This window comes from Aspergillus viridinutans (genome assembly GCF_018404265.1).
Source record: "Aspergillus viridinutans IFM 47045 DNA, scaffold_2, whole genome shotgun sequence".
Classification (NCBI taxonomy): domain Eukaryota; kingdom Fungi; phylum Ascomycota; class Eurotiomycetes; order Eurotiales; family Aspergillaceae; genus Aspergillus; species Aspergillus viridinutans.
In genome coordinates this window covers 1,013,061-1,027,974 of record NW_025091218.1, presented here as the reverse complement: position 1 = coordinate 1,027,974, position 14,914 = coordinate 1,013,061, and the positions used below count along the sequence as shown (strand labels likewise).

The window sequence follows — 14,914 nt, the reverse complement described above, 5'->3', positions numbered from 1 at the left end:
GGAAGCTGTCAGCTGTATTGTATAAGACTATGATACAAGAAGATGAAGAAAAACTTTTCGTCCCTGGGTCTATGGGAACAAAGGGAATCAAGAAGAGCCAGCGCCAGGGAGCTTGGTATATAAATATCGTAAAGAGCCTAGTTGGGCAGCGTGTTTCATCTTGGCGGCCCTATCAGAGCACAGACTCGGGGGTTGGGCGTTAATAGGCAGCGAATCAACCTCCATGTACAGATGTCTGGTCGATTTTGATGTCTGACTGTGAGAATGAGTGGCGATGCTTCGAACATGTCAACACTCAACAGGCACCGAAATATGATGATACTTCGTCGGGAAGGCTAGTGGTAATCGCATGCTGTGGGTTTGTAAACGCCTGCGCCGGCAGACAAAAACACACTAGACAACCAATCTGCGTCAACACTAGTGTCGAGGTTTATGTTGGACGGGCGAATCATTATCTCCTGACGCAGGAAAAGCTGATGCGGAGAGAGCCTTGCAGATACTAAAACGCCACTTACTGTAGGATTGACAGACATGACAGTTGTTCATGGACACTGCATCCATTCCACGCGAGCAGAAAAGGTCAGGCGAAAGATGACCACTCAGCCCCCTTTCGGCGCCGACATCGACGTTTCTTGACCATTGAGTTGCATGGATGATTATCCAATCCTTGACGAGGGCAAGACAAGGCGTATGATGTCGATATTTTGTTGATCCTGATCAGTAGACTGCTGCCGAACGAGCCCGGGAAAGTGACGATGTTTGTGTTACCTCTAGTCAGAAGACTAGGTGGCAAACTATAGGACTATCATCAATATAGGTAGAGAGGTAGGGATGAGCCACTATGAAAAAAAGCAATGTGATGTAAATAAGGATGTTAATTTTGATGATGATGGGATGTGTGGAAGGGAGAAATGTAGATTGCATCAATGTTTGTTGGCAGTGAGTAGATATGGTGGAGAGACAGCCAACACAACAATAGCTCTGAGTCACACTCTCCCGGATATCTGTCTGCCATCTTTCAGCTAGGAGGATCATCTTTACATCTGAGCGTGGTGATACTGTTTCTTTGGCAATCTCACTCTCTTCAAGACAGAAATCAAACAGCATGCCACTCGTTGCTTGGTCAATATAAATATATATTTTGTGCAAGGTAGACTCCTCTAAGCTACTCCTATGCTTCTTCAGCCTATTCCTTCCTTGAACTTGCACATCCATTGGTAGTAACCGTTGCTACAAGGATCTTCACCTCTCACCTTCCATCTTTAACCTCTCTGTCTCGTTCTGCTCTGAACCCTCGGGGATAAGGCCAAAGGAAGAGATCCGACGGACTCGGATAACACCCGATGGCGTCATTCCCGTCGGATGTTGATTAAAGCTGGAGAGGACAACTTGGACAAGTTTTAAGAAGTTGCTCGATAAGGGACAGAATAGCTGCTGTTGAAACCATAAATAATATAACTTCCAAGCCAGACCGGATCAAAGTCCGAGGTTATCGTCCATTGCAAATGCCTCCATAGTGGGGGAACTGCGGGGAATGTTTGTAGAGATCGGATATAACCAAAGAAATAGCAGTCGCGATGACAAATGCTCTTCTATAAGACGATGACAGATCGCCAAAGAAGGTTCCTCTAGTAGTCCAAACTTATAACCTCACTCTCCTCGCCTTCCCATCGAATGCATCTCTCCCGCGCCTTCATCTCCCACCTCAGTACTTCCCGTGCGGTCACATCTCCCGCACTCGTCCGTCTCTCCGCTGTTCGCTCTCATCTCCAACCGTCATTTCGGCCGACAGCCTCACTCACAACCTCATCACAATCACACATCATGTCTATCCCAACCACCATGAAAGCCGTCCTGGTCGAAAAGACCGGCGGCCCCGAGGTCCTCGACTTCAAAACCGACTACCCCGTCCCCACCCCGCAAGGGGGCCAATTGCTCGTCAAGAACAACATCTCCGGCATCAACTACATCGACACCTACTTCCGCACGGGGCTCTACCCCGCCCCAAAGCCTGAAGTCCTGGGCCGCGAAGGCGCCGGCACCGTCGTTGCCCTGGGGCCCGGGCCAAACCCGTACAACTTCCAGGTCGGTGACCGCGTCGCCTGGCTCAGCACCGGCGGATATGCGGAGTACACTGCCGTCCCTGCGGCCAAGACGGTCAAAATCCTGGACGGCATCTCGGATGAGGATGTCATGGCGTCGTTCCTCAGCGGGCTGACCGTCTTGTCGCTGGCGAAGGAGACCTATGCCGTGCAGAAGGGCGACTGGGTGCTTTTGCATGCTGCCGCGGGTGGCGCCGGCTTTCTCATGACGCAGATCCTCAAGGCCATTGGCGCGCATGTTATTGGTACTGCTGGTGGTCCGGAGAAGGTCGAGCTGGTTAAGAGCCTCGGTGCGGATCATGTAATTGACTACCGCAGCGAAGGGGGAAAGGATTGGGTGAAGCGCGTGAAGGAGATCACCGGCGGCCGAGGCGTGGATGTCGTCTATGATTCCGTCGGAAAGGATACCTGGGAAGGAAGTCTGGAGGTCGTCAAGAGGAAAGGTACGATTGTCTGGTTTGGAAATGCCAGCGGACCCGTTCCTCCTCTACCTTTGAAGTAAGTTGGCTCCTTCACTTTATTACTTTGTTTGGACACGGACTGACCTGGACAGTAAACTCTCCCCCAAGTGCGTCAAGGTTGCCCGTCCCACACTTTTCGGCTACATTGAGACCCGCGAGGAATTCGAATTCTATGTCAATGAGCTGTTCAACCTGCTCCAGTCTGGCCAGCTCAAGGTCAGAGTCCACAAGGTCTACCCACTTGAGCAGGTCCAACAGGCGCATATCGACCTTGAGGGGCGGAAGACAACGGGAAAGCCTCTCTTGAAGCCATGATCTGCTTATCCAATCAGAAACATGATTTTACGTGTGTATATATTTGGGGAAAATTGTCGATTTTCTGATTAAACTCCATCGAATTGTGTACCACATGCTACTGATACGCAAGAAACTAAGCTCAGATTCGCGGCTCGACAGCGTGGTCACCCTCTGTTTCCTTTTCCTTTGGATCCTTGCCTTCCTGATCATCTGTCTCATCAGCTTCATGGTCGTCGCCCATCCGCAAATCCTTCGGTTTCTTCCACCCTATCATCAAATCGTTGGCGAGAACCGTGTAGATAGAACAGTAGGCTGTGAACACCTCATCGAAGTAGTGAAATCCACAGTTAAGTTCCCAAACCGAAGTTATGACCTTCATGCCAGGATAGCACAAGTTCAGCAGACTCTCCTCAAGGAAGAAGTCAAACTCCAATGCTGGTGCACCGCCCTCTTCCCATTGAAGTCTCTCCTCAGGGCTGAGGTCAATGTTGGGCTTGCCGGGGTCGCGGTAAGCCTTTGCGAGCATCCTTCCAACGGGGTGGAGATCTGGAGCGTGTACCTGGTAAAACTCCTTAGTCTCGTCGTCTGGAAAGATAATGGAGGTGACTTCAAAGCCATCGATGTCTTCGACCCACATCGCCCGCAGTGCATTTTGGTTTGCAAGTTCTTGGAATCGGACGGCCTGTCGATCGACCCCGGCGCCTGCCAGCGCGAACTTGACAACCTTCCGGGCGATCTCGTTGGTCATGCGCACTGCATCGTCCTTACTGTTGTTCCACTGATCGTCTTCAACGTAGAGGTCGAAGAAGACGCCGCCGAAGAGGGTAGAGCAAGCGGTATTGAAGTCTCCGGGTCCTTTGGCTGTGAAATGCTGGTTTTTCCAGAGCTCTTTGCCGGCGATGTCGCAGGATTTCCTGGCTTCCTCGATGTTCGCTTTGTACTCTGGGACTACGTCGTGGTAGAGGACGTATGTGAGAAAGTTCCAAATCGTGACTGTGGCCAGCTTGACCATGTCCTCGGTTTCGGGGTTGAAGTAGTACGGGAAGTAGGATGTCCTGTTCAGCCGTCAGTCTCATCATGGTGTCGCAGCATTGTGTTGCCATGAAGGCTTACAGGTATCCCTTGACCACAGCGTTGAAGTCAATCTGTAAGTTCAATTGCTCCTGCGCGATGCTTGTCTGGGCCCTGGCCAGGAGGATATCCTCACTGTCCATCTCCTTGAGATCACGCTGGTCCGCACCCGTGAACATCTTCTGGCTAATATCGACGCCTCCATATTGCAGGTACTTTAAGAAGATCTCCCGTCTGTCACATTCAATGCGCCGCTTCTTCTGAAAGCGCAGAATTGCATCTTCCATTCGACTAGAGATGTTAGATGCAGGTAATGAGTCCTAGTCGCAGTGAGGAACTTACTGAATGATAGGCCGAGAGCTTGATAAAGTTAAACGCTTGTCAGCCTACTCGTCTTCTGGTGTGGTATCAGTCACATACACATCGTATATCTCTCGTCCCTCTGCATACTCCTGGGGTGTTATAGGGGCATCCACATTGTATTCCTCGAAGCCCGTCGGCTTGTTCTTCAGAGTGCAAGTGTCAGTTTCGTCCGTAACGCCATTCCGGCCAAGGACAGATGCCTTACCTTGCCGCGTTTGCTTTTCGGTCTGGTGGTTTTCTTTTTTTTCTTCTTTGAATCCACCATATTAACAGGGACAGACTCTAGTTTCTCTTGACTATCATTTGCTTCAGACCGGGGCGGAGTCATTTCAATTGGCTTGCTTGTCTGGCGTTCTGTAGAAGTAGCCATGCTTAGCTGCTCAGTTCTTGGGTTGTTGTATTGTTCGCGAGGTCGAAGAGGGAGCTCGGGGGAAGAATTCGAGGGAACTTCTGGAGACCCCATTGCCATGAGAGGTCTGGATGAGATCGTTTGCTCACGAGATAGAAGAGAAGATGAGATCAAGCTTATACAGAGGTGAAAGAAAGATCAGATCGACGGGGACGGGACGTAGTCAATGAATGTGTGAAAGAGAGAGGAGATTCAATTCACTAGTACTTGGTAGGGAAAGGAAAACACTCCCTCCAACAGTCCAACTACTTCTCAGTCTGTTTGATTCATGCAATTCACCGGCAAACAGAGCCCACCTCCAGCTTCACTGTTCGCTGTGGTGACTCAAGCAGCTTTTTGAGGATAATGTGGAAGACATCTAGCAGATGCAGGCTACAATGATTGGGATAATTCAGCTGCACTTATAATAATATATTGATTAATATGGGAAACTAAGCAAGTGAGAAGACAAAGCGAGGTAGATGTGATACCATCCAGAGGATCTAACCACATCCGCCCCGTCCTATGTGTTTCATTCCCCTGTCAGACTGGCAATTATTTCAGTCAATTAGTCTACCGAAGGGCGTAGGTGTAGCTTTTCGAATTCTTAGACATATGTTTTGGTCCTATAGTACTCCCTCATCTCCCTTACTGAATGGTCGATGTAAACTATATCGAGGATCTTGTTTTGCTTTTCACTTACTATACTAATAGTAGTATAAGGACTCATTGAGATCTTAACTAACTTTACCCTGGTATCTCTGAAGCCTTGTTAGGCTTTTCTGAGGCTTTATTAGACTGTATAGTCTATGTGGTTGAGTTTAATTAAGGCCCACCTTGGCAGTGAACCAGCTAATCCGTCCGTATCTTAATGAGCCCTTTGTTACCACTCTATGGAATCATTATCATTTATATGCTTAGTATACAAGAGTCTAAAATGGTCTAGTAATGATGCTTTACTCCTGCTAGACTGGTTGCGCACACTCTTACTCAAGGACTGGGTAGTTTGAGTGGTAACATTCTCATCTTGATCGTCCACTCTGGTAATATGTGCTAGAAAGACAACAAGGCCGGTTAAAAAGGGGTTGAAGTTGGCACGAGAAGGCCAACCATTCCATATTAAATACATATTTTATTACAAGCTGATATAAGAGTTGCAAGAAATAATGGCTCCCATAGAAGAACAACCGGTCCTCGGCCCGCGTTGAGCCGCCGATCACTTCTTATCAAAACTGGCCGTTGTTCGAACCAAGACACTAAGGTGACAACGACGACTCCTTCAGACTATTAGAGCGGTATTATTATTATTATTTCGAGCAATCTCCCAGGCATTTATTTCCACCCCCCTTGTGCCAGTCATGCCAATCATGATTGCATTCCAACCGTAGACGGAAGTACAACTTACTTGCCTTGTCTCTCCTTTTCTTCATTCCTTAAGTCTACCATCCTATCTACGACTTCTTCTCTTTCACCTTTGACTACTACTTCCCACATCCCTATCGCGGCCTCGAAATACCTCCTTACCTGTGAAACGCATCTTCCGGAATGAGCAATAAATGAGATTTAGCGGCGCTCCGGTGTGCAACAGTATATGAGTATTCTCTCTTGCGAACAACATGCCATCGTCTTCCAGGTCCGATAGTGTGAAACCACCCAAGCTCGATACTGACAGCTTTGTCGACTTCCATCACGCCGCTGCTGGACAGTAAGTATCCCATCGCACTCGGCCCACCTTCCTTGCCCACGTCAGCATATCTCAGCCTCTCTAGCGGCTGAATTATTCTGCATTGAGCATCCAATCGTTGTCAGCGCAGTGCGCTTTGTGCGCGTATACAGTAGTCGCATGACTGGTCTGACACCTTTCTCTACAGTGACGGCGTGCGTTGCACTCCCTCTGGTTCCTTCATCGCGAAACCTTGCACTCCCCAGGAAGTTGCGTTCTACGAATCCAGCGCCCTCCATCCCGCCTTTCGGGGGTTCATTCCCACTTACATCGGAACCTTATCGTCTGCTGACCAGCAAGGCCCCTTAGCGCTCACTGCCGCTGCTCGGCAGAGTGGAGCTATTGTTCTACCAACTGCGGACGACTCATCATCATCATCCGCCACGCCGACCACCGCGGAGGCGCCGCAACTTGGTTTGAATGCTGGATTAGGGGGCTCGAACGGCGTAGCTGAGAACAAAACTTGGGTTCCCTCTGGTGGAAAAAAGCTCGAAACGGGGCTGTCCATAGTCCTGGAGAATGTCGCCTCTGGGTTCAAACGCCCAAATGTCCTGGATGTGAAGCTTGGCGCGCGGCTTTGGGCTGATGACGCGCCTCCCGCTAAACGGACCAAGCTGGAGGCTGTGGCCAAAGAGACAACCAGCGGTAGCCTTGGGTTTCGCATTGCCGGGATGAAGATTTGGACCGGCGCTCATGGAGAGACGGACGAGGGCAGCAAGACCAATCCATACGCCACCAAGCATGAGGGAGTCGAGGGTGCCAGGGGTGAAGTCGTTGAAAAGGACGGCTACAGGCGCTATGACAAGTGGTACGGACGGTCTTTTAACGAGAAGAATGTGAAAGAGGGCTTTGAGACGTTCCTCGCCGGCGCAAAAGCCGGCGCTGTTGATCGGTCCAAATTAATCGCCAGGAGACTGGCTGACGAGCTGAGGCGTGTGCAGTCGATCCTGGAGTCCGAAGAGAGCAGGATGTATTCTGCAAGTGTTCTCATTGTCTACGAAGGTGATCCAGAGGCCATGGAAGAAGCACTAGAAGAAGAAAAGAAACCCAGGGACAGATCACCAGAAGAGCTCGATGAAGAAGACGAGCAGTTTGATTTTGCTCTGCAGCAAGATGGCTCCTTCGAAGTCGTCAACCTCCAGGTTGGACAAGAGGGGATACCCCAGCAGGCAATCAATATCAACCTTGGTCCAGAAACGGCACAATTAGGAGAAATAGACTTCGAGGACGAAGAGGAAGAGGATGAGCCTCCTAAGGTGCACGACCTCCGCCTGATTGACTTTGCGCACGCCAGTTGGACTCCCGGTCAGGGTCCGGACGAAAACGTCCTCATGGGAGTCCGGAGCTTAATCAGGCTGCTTGATGAGCTTGCTATGGAATGAGCACATCGAATAAAATTCAGGAATACGGGATCTTTCCATCCAACAGTCGCTGGCGGCTTCTGGATCAGAAGATATTCAATCTATTGGCTCTGTTTAGTGCTATAAATATACGGTGATGGCTTGCTTGGGGAAGAAACAAATAACAGCTGGCAAGCACAGTCAATAGCTATAATAGATAAAAAGGAATAATAGCTATATCTTAAAAGTTCAGACCTCTTCTCCGTAATTAATCTATTGGTATCTTGAGCATCCCAAGTATACTCGCTTACATAATCGACCATCCGAAAAGCATCGATTTGCGACTCTCAACTTCCGGAGTCTCGGACTTGTTGAGCAGCGTGTATCGACAAGATGTTTCCCACTCGTGCTCTGCTGGGGCGATCAGTATGGAAAGGTAAGTCTTCCAAGATTGTTCCTATCTAATCCATACGTCTCGAAGGAAGGCATAATGGCTAATTCCGCTACCATCACCGCAGGCCCGAACATTGTGCCGTACGTTATCTCCATGTCCTAGCTTGAATATAACTGCCTCAGGATCGCAGAGACAACACCAAATGAGTTTGATCGATTCTATTGTATAAGCTGACGCTCAATTTTTTCCTCGACAGTCTCCCTCTCCCGCGAAAACTCCCCCCTCCTCCCAACACACCCCCGATCAAGACACAGAAGCGCGGAGCCACAATCCTGCCTAATTTCGTCGGTCTGCGGTTCGCGGTGCACAATGGGAAGACGTACCAGGATGTTTTGATTACGGAGGATATGGTGGGGAGGAAGCTGGGCGAATATGTTCCGTATGTTTGATGCCCCGTTCAGTTTGAGAGACTTTCCGACAATCGTGGATGAGAGGCAGAAGCAGAAGCTGACGGTTTGCGCATTCTCAGTACTCGCAAGCGGTTCACGTACAAGCAGTCCAAGAACAAATAAGTGATTCTGGTGGGGTATGGGGATACTGTTTGATAGATCTGGCGCTTACGGGCATTGTTCTTGGGGCGAGCAGCATTATGGGATGGGATAGTGATTGGTACTGCTACGGCGGGTGCTTGAGAATGATCAAGCAGGGAATATCTACTGTGAGGGTAGCAGATCTCGCTCTTCTGCGGTCTCGTGTCCCTGCCGACACTCTTCCGTCTTCTACTGGCGGGAAGTGTACATCTACGCATATCTGTATTGTAAAAATAGCGGTTACTGTGTTGGAGTTATTTAGGTTTTGCGAGAGTCGATATTTTCATTTTATTCTGGATATCAGGCCGCACTAAATTGTATACTTGTTGAGGTGGACACCGATGAAAATGTGTGTCCCATTCAGCCTTCCAAAAACGCCTGCGTGCAAAGTTCACAAAAGGAAAATTCTTTTCGAAATATAAGAAACCCCCAATGCAGGATATCCGCCGTCCTCGACCCGGTATGTACGCCAAATGAAGTTGAAAAATCTGCCTTCCCAGAGAAAGCCACCATAATCCCTCTCGCCAAGACTGTGTAGCAATATAACGTCAAAATCTCTCGTAGTCATCCAGATATTGTGGATGAGCTCTATCGACCGTGCAGACGGAGGATCCTTCAGCCCAAGCGGATGACACCCGGTCGCATGCTTGCTGTACTGACCATCACGGATGTGTTCCGCCACCAGGACCCAGCCTTCTCTACCGGTAGAACTCCCCTCTCTTGACGCTCACACCATACTCTGAAACGGCCATGCCCAAGTCTTCCATGGTGAGCACCGTCCGGCCTTGCCCGGAGCCACCGGAGCCACCACCGCCAAAACCAGGACGCTGAATGCCTAGATGTGTGTTCGCTTTGCCTTTGCCTGCGTCACCGCCACCAACACCCGCTGCGCCGCCTGCTGCGCCAGCTCCTCCAGTACCGCCGGGCACGTTTAGACCTGAGGCGGCGTTCAGACTGCCCATGGGGTTGCTGGCGGATGAACTGTTCGAGGCTCGGATACGTGCGTACTGATATGAGTCGGCCGCGATATCAGCAATGAATTTCTGTGTTGCGAGAGCGAGGAGTCGGGCCAGATGCGGGGGAGTTTGGTTCGGTCCGTTTCCTGGGGGTGGTAGCCCGGCGAGGGTAAGATAGTGAGCTGTTACCGCGTCTGGGATCTACATCTTGTTAGAATGGCTCAAGGGTGTACGTCTTGCGATACGTCCATGACAGAAAAGGCTGTCAAAAGTAAGGCAAGAGGAAAATGAGAAAAAGAAGCTAGACCTACAATAGGCGCATAATCATCCATCTTGCCCAGAAACTCGCGCAAACTCGTCTCCTTCTTCGATGGCGCCACTGCCGCTGCTATAGCATCGACAGACGTAGGCACCGCATCTTGAGCAGGGTTCCCTATCATATTATCTCCGTCGCTTGCGCCTGCAGCGTTCGTAATGCCACTGGTGCTCATATCGATATCCTGCTCGATGGAGGCGTCAATGGCTGCTACATCCGTTGTATTTGGCTCCTGTTTGGGTACAACCGGGGTTTCAGAAGTACCCGATGGCTCTCTTGGTACTGTCACCTGTGTTGACGATGATGGAAGCTCTTGTGAACTGATCTGGGATGAAGGTGGTGGTTGCGACGAGGCCGGCGCTGGAGGTTGTGATGGAGTTGATGAATCGGCCATCGTGACAGATCACTTATTAGTGACTTGAGCAAGAGAGACAGAAGTGAATGGACGGGTAAAGTTAACCCCTGTTGGACAAATAGGCGAATTGGGGGACAATGTTTCGCTGGTGTCTGTTCTTTCTAGGGTGTGTACAACGAATCGACATGTGTTGGTGATGCACAAGCTGAGATACTGTCCGTGTTCGGCCCGAGGACAATTAGACTATGCGGATGAGCTTGGAAAAGCACCGCTCAAAAAGCAAGATTTCATGATATTCTCTAAAATAGGCACAACTGAAAATAATATTCATATAAGTACAGAATCATTTTACATATATACGAATAGATGCCTGAATCCTACTCTTACAGACCAAACCAGACCCAAACCATGCTATTACACAATGCAGCAAGCAGCATACTTTACCAGAAGCGAAAAAGACAGGTAAGAATCACAGCGACTTCAGATCGATCTTGGAGTAGGCCGGAGAAAAAACATTTTGCAGGAAGAACGACCAGTTTACTGCCCCAAGTGCATGTTGGGATCGACGTTACCTGGTTGATGTTGAGGTTGCCCAAATTGAGCCCCATGGACCTCCTGGCCCAGTGTCTGCATCAGGTTCTGTTCCGCGGTTTGATCAAACGTAGAATGGCTGCCAGTATCCGGAAGCCCGGGAGAAGCAGACATCGCCTCATGCCCGTGTCCGAGCGCAACGGGCTGCGAATGTGCGCCAGCGAGGGCCATCATGCCTTTGATACCTTCCACATGAGCCTTATCTTCTTCGCCTTGCTTCTTCTGCCTCTCCCGTGCTTCACGTTTAGCGGCCTGAGCAGGAGCGCGAGTCTTGAGTTCACCGGTGACAAACTTCAGGTAATAAGGAACTTCGATACCGCTCTTGAGGAAAAAGAGTTTCAAGTTGCGCGCCTTGTCTTTCAGCTGCACTTGATTCCGATCCTTCAGGGCTTCGCTGATAGTACCTCCGGGGCCGAACATCGCAAGAATTTGACTCCAGTGTGGTCCCTTTACACGATCCAGTCCAGCCATCAAAGCGTTTTCTTCTTCAGTAGTCCAGGGGCGGCGCTGGCTTGGTAGGCCGGATTTGCGACTGCTTGGGGAAGATTTCGCCGAAGCCGCCATGCGAGCGCGCTCATAGAGTACCTGAGTGGGTTGTGATTGCGAATAGTGAGGAATTCCAGGCATATAACCATGGTTTGATGAATGACCACCGTTAAGTCTCCCTGCCATGGAGACGGGACCTCCAGGGTTATATTGTTGAAAGTTTGCTTGCAGAGGACTTTGCTGGAATGTGAGCTGCCCGGGCTGTTGCTGATACCCCGGCGGCGTTGGACTCTGCTGGTAGTGCTGTTGGTGTGGGTTTTGCTGAGGTTGCAGCTGGCCCGTGGGCTGAGCAGCAGTATACCCATGAGGGGCCTGGCCCCCATGTTGAGAACTCTGCTGCGGCATTTGCTGTGGCTGTAGATGTTGCTGGGGTTGCTGCTGAGCCTGCTGGATTTGGTTTTGATGCTGTTGCTGTTGCTGGGGTTGTCCTGGTTGCTGTGGCTGACTGAGCTGGTGCTGGTGCTGGTGCTGTTGGGACTGCTGTTGTTGAGAACGTCTCAATCCATGGCCCTGCAAGGCAATCTGGGCCGCACGTGCCGCACGGGCTACCAAGTCACCATGCATATTCTTGTCAACAGGAACTTCAGGCGCTTGCGAAGCAACAGGGAATTGGCCTTGGAGGGGTGCACTGGGCGGATCCTGTGATTCGCCACTCGATGAAGATGGTTGCCTTCCCTTATTCAATTTCTTCGTCTGATCAGCATTAGCAAGGCAAGGATAGATAGGAGTCACAGAAAAACAAACCTGTTGATGGCAGATAGCATCAAAGTTCTTCGTAATGTACGAGCTCAGGTCTCGGAGGAAATCTTCCCAGTGGTACTTATCGGGCAGAGCTTTCATCGCCTCTTCGTTGTTAATATCGTTCAAAAGAATATCCCGGCGTGAGCCGGCACGTTTCACGAAATCAGCCTCACTAGGTGCTAGCTGACGAGTTCCCGGCCGTCGGTCAAGTAAGCGCTGCTCCAGATCATCTGGAAACAGGTCGTACAGCAACTCGGTCCTTGTCCTCTCAGTGTTGTTCATGGAGGCTATGAACGCTTGGGTCTTGAGCTCCAGAAACAGAGCACCTTGCACTTTCAACAGGCGGCCCCCTTCCGGGACGAAAACATCTAGAAAATGCTCATTTAGCTCAGCAAATCCAATCTCTTGTGTGCCAAAGATGCTTGAAACGAATGAAGCCAGGTTTGCTTTTCTGATGATGTCAACTTGGGAAGGTTCCGTGAGCCCAAGTTCAGTCGGTGACAGGAACGATTCCTTGGAGGAATACACTTTCTTTGTATGATCGAAGAGGGATCTCATGGTCGCATAAGCTTGTCCGTTTTCTGACTCCGGCTCAGCCACAAACGACGTAATGTCCTGGTAAGTGGATTTGGCCAAAAGAGAGAGAATTTGGGTAGACTGAACGGCACACGTGTCAGGATTGACCTCTAGAAGATCCACATAACAGGATAAGAAGCATTTCTTACCAGGTTGTCCAATATAGGCAAGCTCTGGATCTTCAAGTGCGAGTTTGCCTTCACATAAACTAGACCCTTGGGCGGTGGCTGATCCGCAGGGGTAGTCGGTGTCGTTGTCGCAGTAGTTAATTGTTGCTGACCCATAGCGCATTGTTCCTCGACCCGTTCAGCATGGTTCATGATACTTGAGATGACAGACGCCATATCGTCAAGCTCCGGATTTGTCTCTGGCGCTGCGGGATCTCCCGCCGAGCTGACCGGCTGAGTTTGCTCGGCATTCTGGCGTTCCACAGTATCGACAATTCCAGAACCGAGCGCGGATACTAATTCTTCTTCAATCTGATGTCCGGGGGCTTGATCGGTCAATTCGGTCGTTTGAGATGGTAGGAGAAGCCCTTCCGATTCGGCCTCGATGCGCCGCTTCTTCGAGGCTCGAGGGGAAAGGGAGCCATCCTCGTCCTCCTCGCGCGGGTGAGACGTCTTCAAGGAAGCTGCAGATGAATCAGAGTCAGAATCGAACTTCAAATCATAAACAGGCTACAAATTTGTTTAGATAAATGAAAGAAATGACAATGACCTCCTGTGTCATGTTGGACGGGGTAGATCCAGGTCCGCAATAAGCCACGAGGAACACTTACCATCGTCCTCGACCTTGAGGGCTGGAGACGCAGGAAGCTCAGAAGAGACGTGATCGTCAGACGAGGGACCTGAACCTCGCGTGTTTACCATATTGGACAAGGCAAGATCCTAAGAAGATACTATCTTGACTTCCAAGAGCAGAAATAAGGGCTTAGGGGTAGGGCGCAGGTGTAGGGCTTGGGGAGAAGGTGAGACGGATGGGACGGCGTGATAGATTTTTCGCCGGCAGCCGGCAGCCGGCAGCCGGAAGCGGTCAGGGGCGAATCAGATGGGCGAAAGCTGTGAATGCTTCCACGTTGGAGGTGTATTCGCACTATTCTATTCATACGATAATATATACAATAATGTAGGCTACTATTCCAATAGTCAAGGCAAATTGATCTCAACTACCAATTTAAATTCCACCTTGGCTGGAGGAACAGGCGGCAACAACAGACTGGAAATGCAGACTTGGAGTTCTGCCTTGATGCCTGAGGATCTAAACCAACCAATTCGGTAACTCTCTAGAGAGGTGAATGAAATTATCTCACAGCGTCATCACTCATTTGGCTGCTTGCAACTGACAACCGAATATGTCCGCTGAAAACTCGAGCCAAGGGTGCCAGAATAGAACCTCATATGGTTACTTTGGTTCGAATGCTACCTACCATTACCGACGCTCGCGTCATTGACCCTGATCCGTACCATGCCTCTGCAGTTGGACAGACTGACGTGCTACTTTGGTCTACAAAATTTTACAGAACAATCCATTCTCTTATCTACGAAGCTGAGTTGAGTGGTATTTATCTCGGCTTTGTCGAGGCCGACAGCATTGAGCATCAAATGCTGAAAAAGTGATTTCTCTCTTGCGCTTCGATTTTGTAGACTGAAACAGGATGGGTACGAGTCTTTGAGAATCGTCTACGTACTAATAAATCAGTGGGACTATCTTGCGAGGGGGCCGTACATACAACTACGTGAACCCTTTCGACCATGGAACAGAGAAGGATCCCCGGTGGGACCACCACACATGTAACTTCTCAAGCACACTGTCTATATTGATACAACTCCAGTGTTGATGCAATGATATTGATTTCGTCACATCCATGCCAGCACTGTTGGATACCAACGGTCGTGAATGGGGTCTAGACGTCTTTGCGATGCTTTCCCTTGGTACTTTAAAATTGGACGATGCTTGCAATTCTCCCGTCAACTGACTTATACGCTGAAGAAAGCGACTATCTTTTCTTCTACTACCCCAAGCTTGCCTGGACAAGGTCATCTGGAACGTCGCCTGTCAAGCTCATACTGCGCCGAGCCTCGCACTTTGAACGCCTACCATTCGA

At 50.0% G+C, this 14,914-nt stretch overlaps 6 protein-coding genes across 6 annotated transcripts; 3 read left to right on the top strand and 3 right to left on the bottom strand.

Moving 5' to 3' along the window:
* Positions 1-1,824: 1,824 nt before the first annotated feature.
* On the top strand, positions 1,825-2,878 carry Aspvir_003961 (quinone oxidoreductase family protein; the record flags this gene model as incomplete). The annotated part of the gene is made up of 2 exons (XM_043267199.1): positions 1,825-2,600; positions 2,656-2,878. 2 exons carry the CDS (start codon positions 1,825-1,827, stop codon positions 2,876-2,878), a joined length of 999 nt encoding a protein of 332 aa, XP_043123134.1.
* A 121-nt stretch (positions 2,879-2,999) lies between these two features.
* Aspvir_003960 (uncharacterized protein) lies at positions 3,000-4,763 on the bottom strand (the record flags this gene model as incomplete). Its single annotated transcript, XM_043267198.1, has 4 exons — positions 3,000-3,915; positions 3,974-4,222; positions 4,352-4,437; positions 4,500-4,763. 4 exons carry the CDS (start codon positions 4,761-4,763, stop codon positions 3,000-3,002), a joined length of 1,515 nt encoding a protein of 504 aa, XP_043123133.1.
* Positions 4,764-6,298: 1,535 nt separating this feature from the next.
* Positions 6,299-7,787, top strand: Aspvir_003959 (inositol polyphosphate multikinase; the record flags this gene model as incomplete). Its single annotated transcript, XM_043267197.1, has 2 exons — positions 6,299-6,387; positions 6,554-7,787. The coding sequence occupies 2 exons, from the start codon at positions 6,299-6,301 to the stop codon at positions 7,785-7,787; spliced, it is 1,323 nt and encodes a 440-aa protein (XP_043123132.1).
* A 448-nt stretch (positions 7,788-8,235) lies between these two features.
* Aspvir_003958 (mitochondrial 37S ribosomal protein uS19m) lies at positions 8,236-8,711 on the top strand (the record flags this gene model as incomplete). The annotated part of the gene is made up of 3 exons (XM_043267196.1): positions 8,236-8,279; positions 8,396-8,578; positions 8,669-8,711. The coding sequence occupies 3 exons, from the start codon at positions 8,236-8,238 to the stop codon at positions 8,709-8,711; spliced, it is 270 nt and encodes an 89-aa protein (XP_043123131.1).
* A 716-nt stretch (positions 8,712-9,427) lies between these two features.
* Aspvir_003957 (putative TFIID and and SAGA complex TAF10 subunit) lies at positions 9,428-10,395 on the bottom strand (the record flags this gene model as incomplete). Its single annotated transcript, XM_043267195.1, has 2 exons — positions 9,428-9,886; positions 9,997-10,395. The coding sequence occupies 2 exons, from the start codon at positions 10,393-10,395 to the stop codon at positions 9,428-9,430; spliced, it is 858 nt and encodes a 285-aa protein (XP_043123130.1).
* A 498-nt stretch (positions 10,396-10,893) lies between these two features.
* On the bottom strand, positions 10,894-13,679 carry Aspvir_003956 (putative MYB DNA binding protein (Tbf1); the record flags this gene model as incomplete). The annotated part of the gene is made up of 4 exons (XM_043267194.1): positions 10,894-12,186; positions 12,238-12,891; positions 12,960-13,441; positions 13,589-13,679. The coding sequence occupies 4 exons, from the start codon at positions 13,677-13,679 to the stop codon at positions 10,894-10,896; spliced, it is 2,520 nt and encodes an 839-aa protein (XP_043123129.1).
* Positions 13,680-14,914: the final 1,235 nt, after the last annotated feature.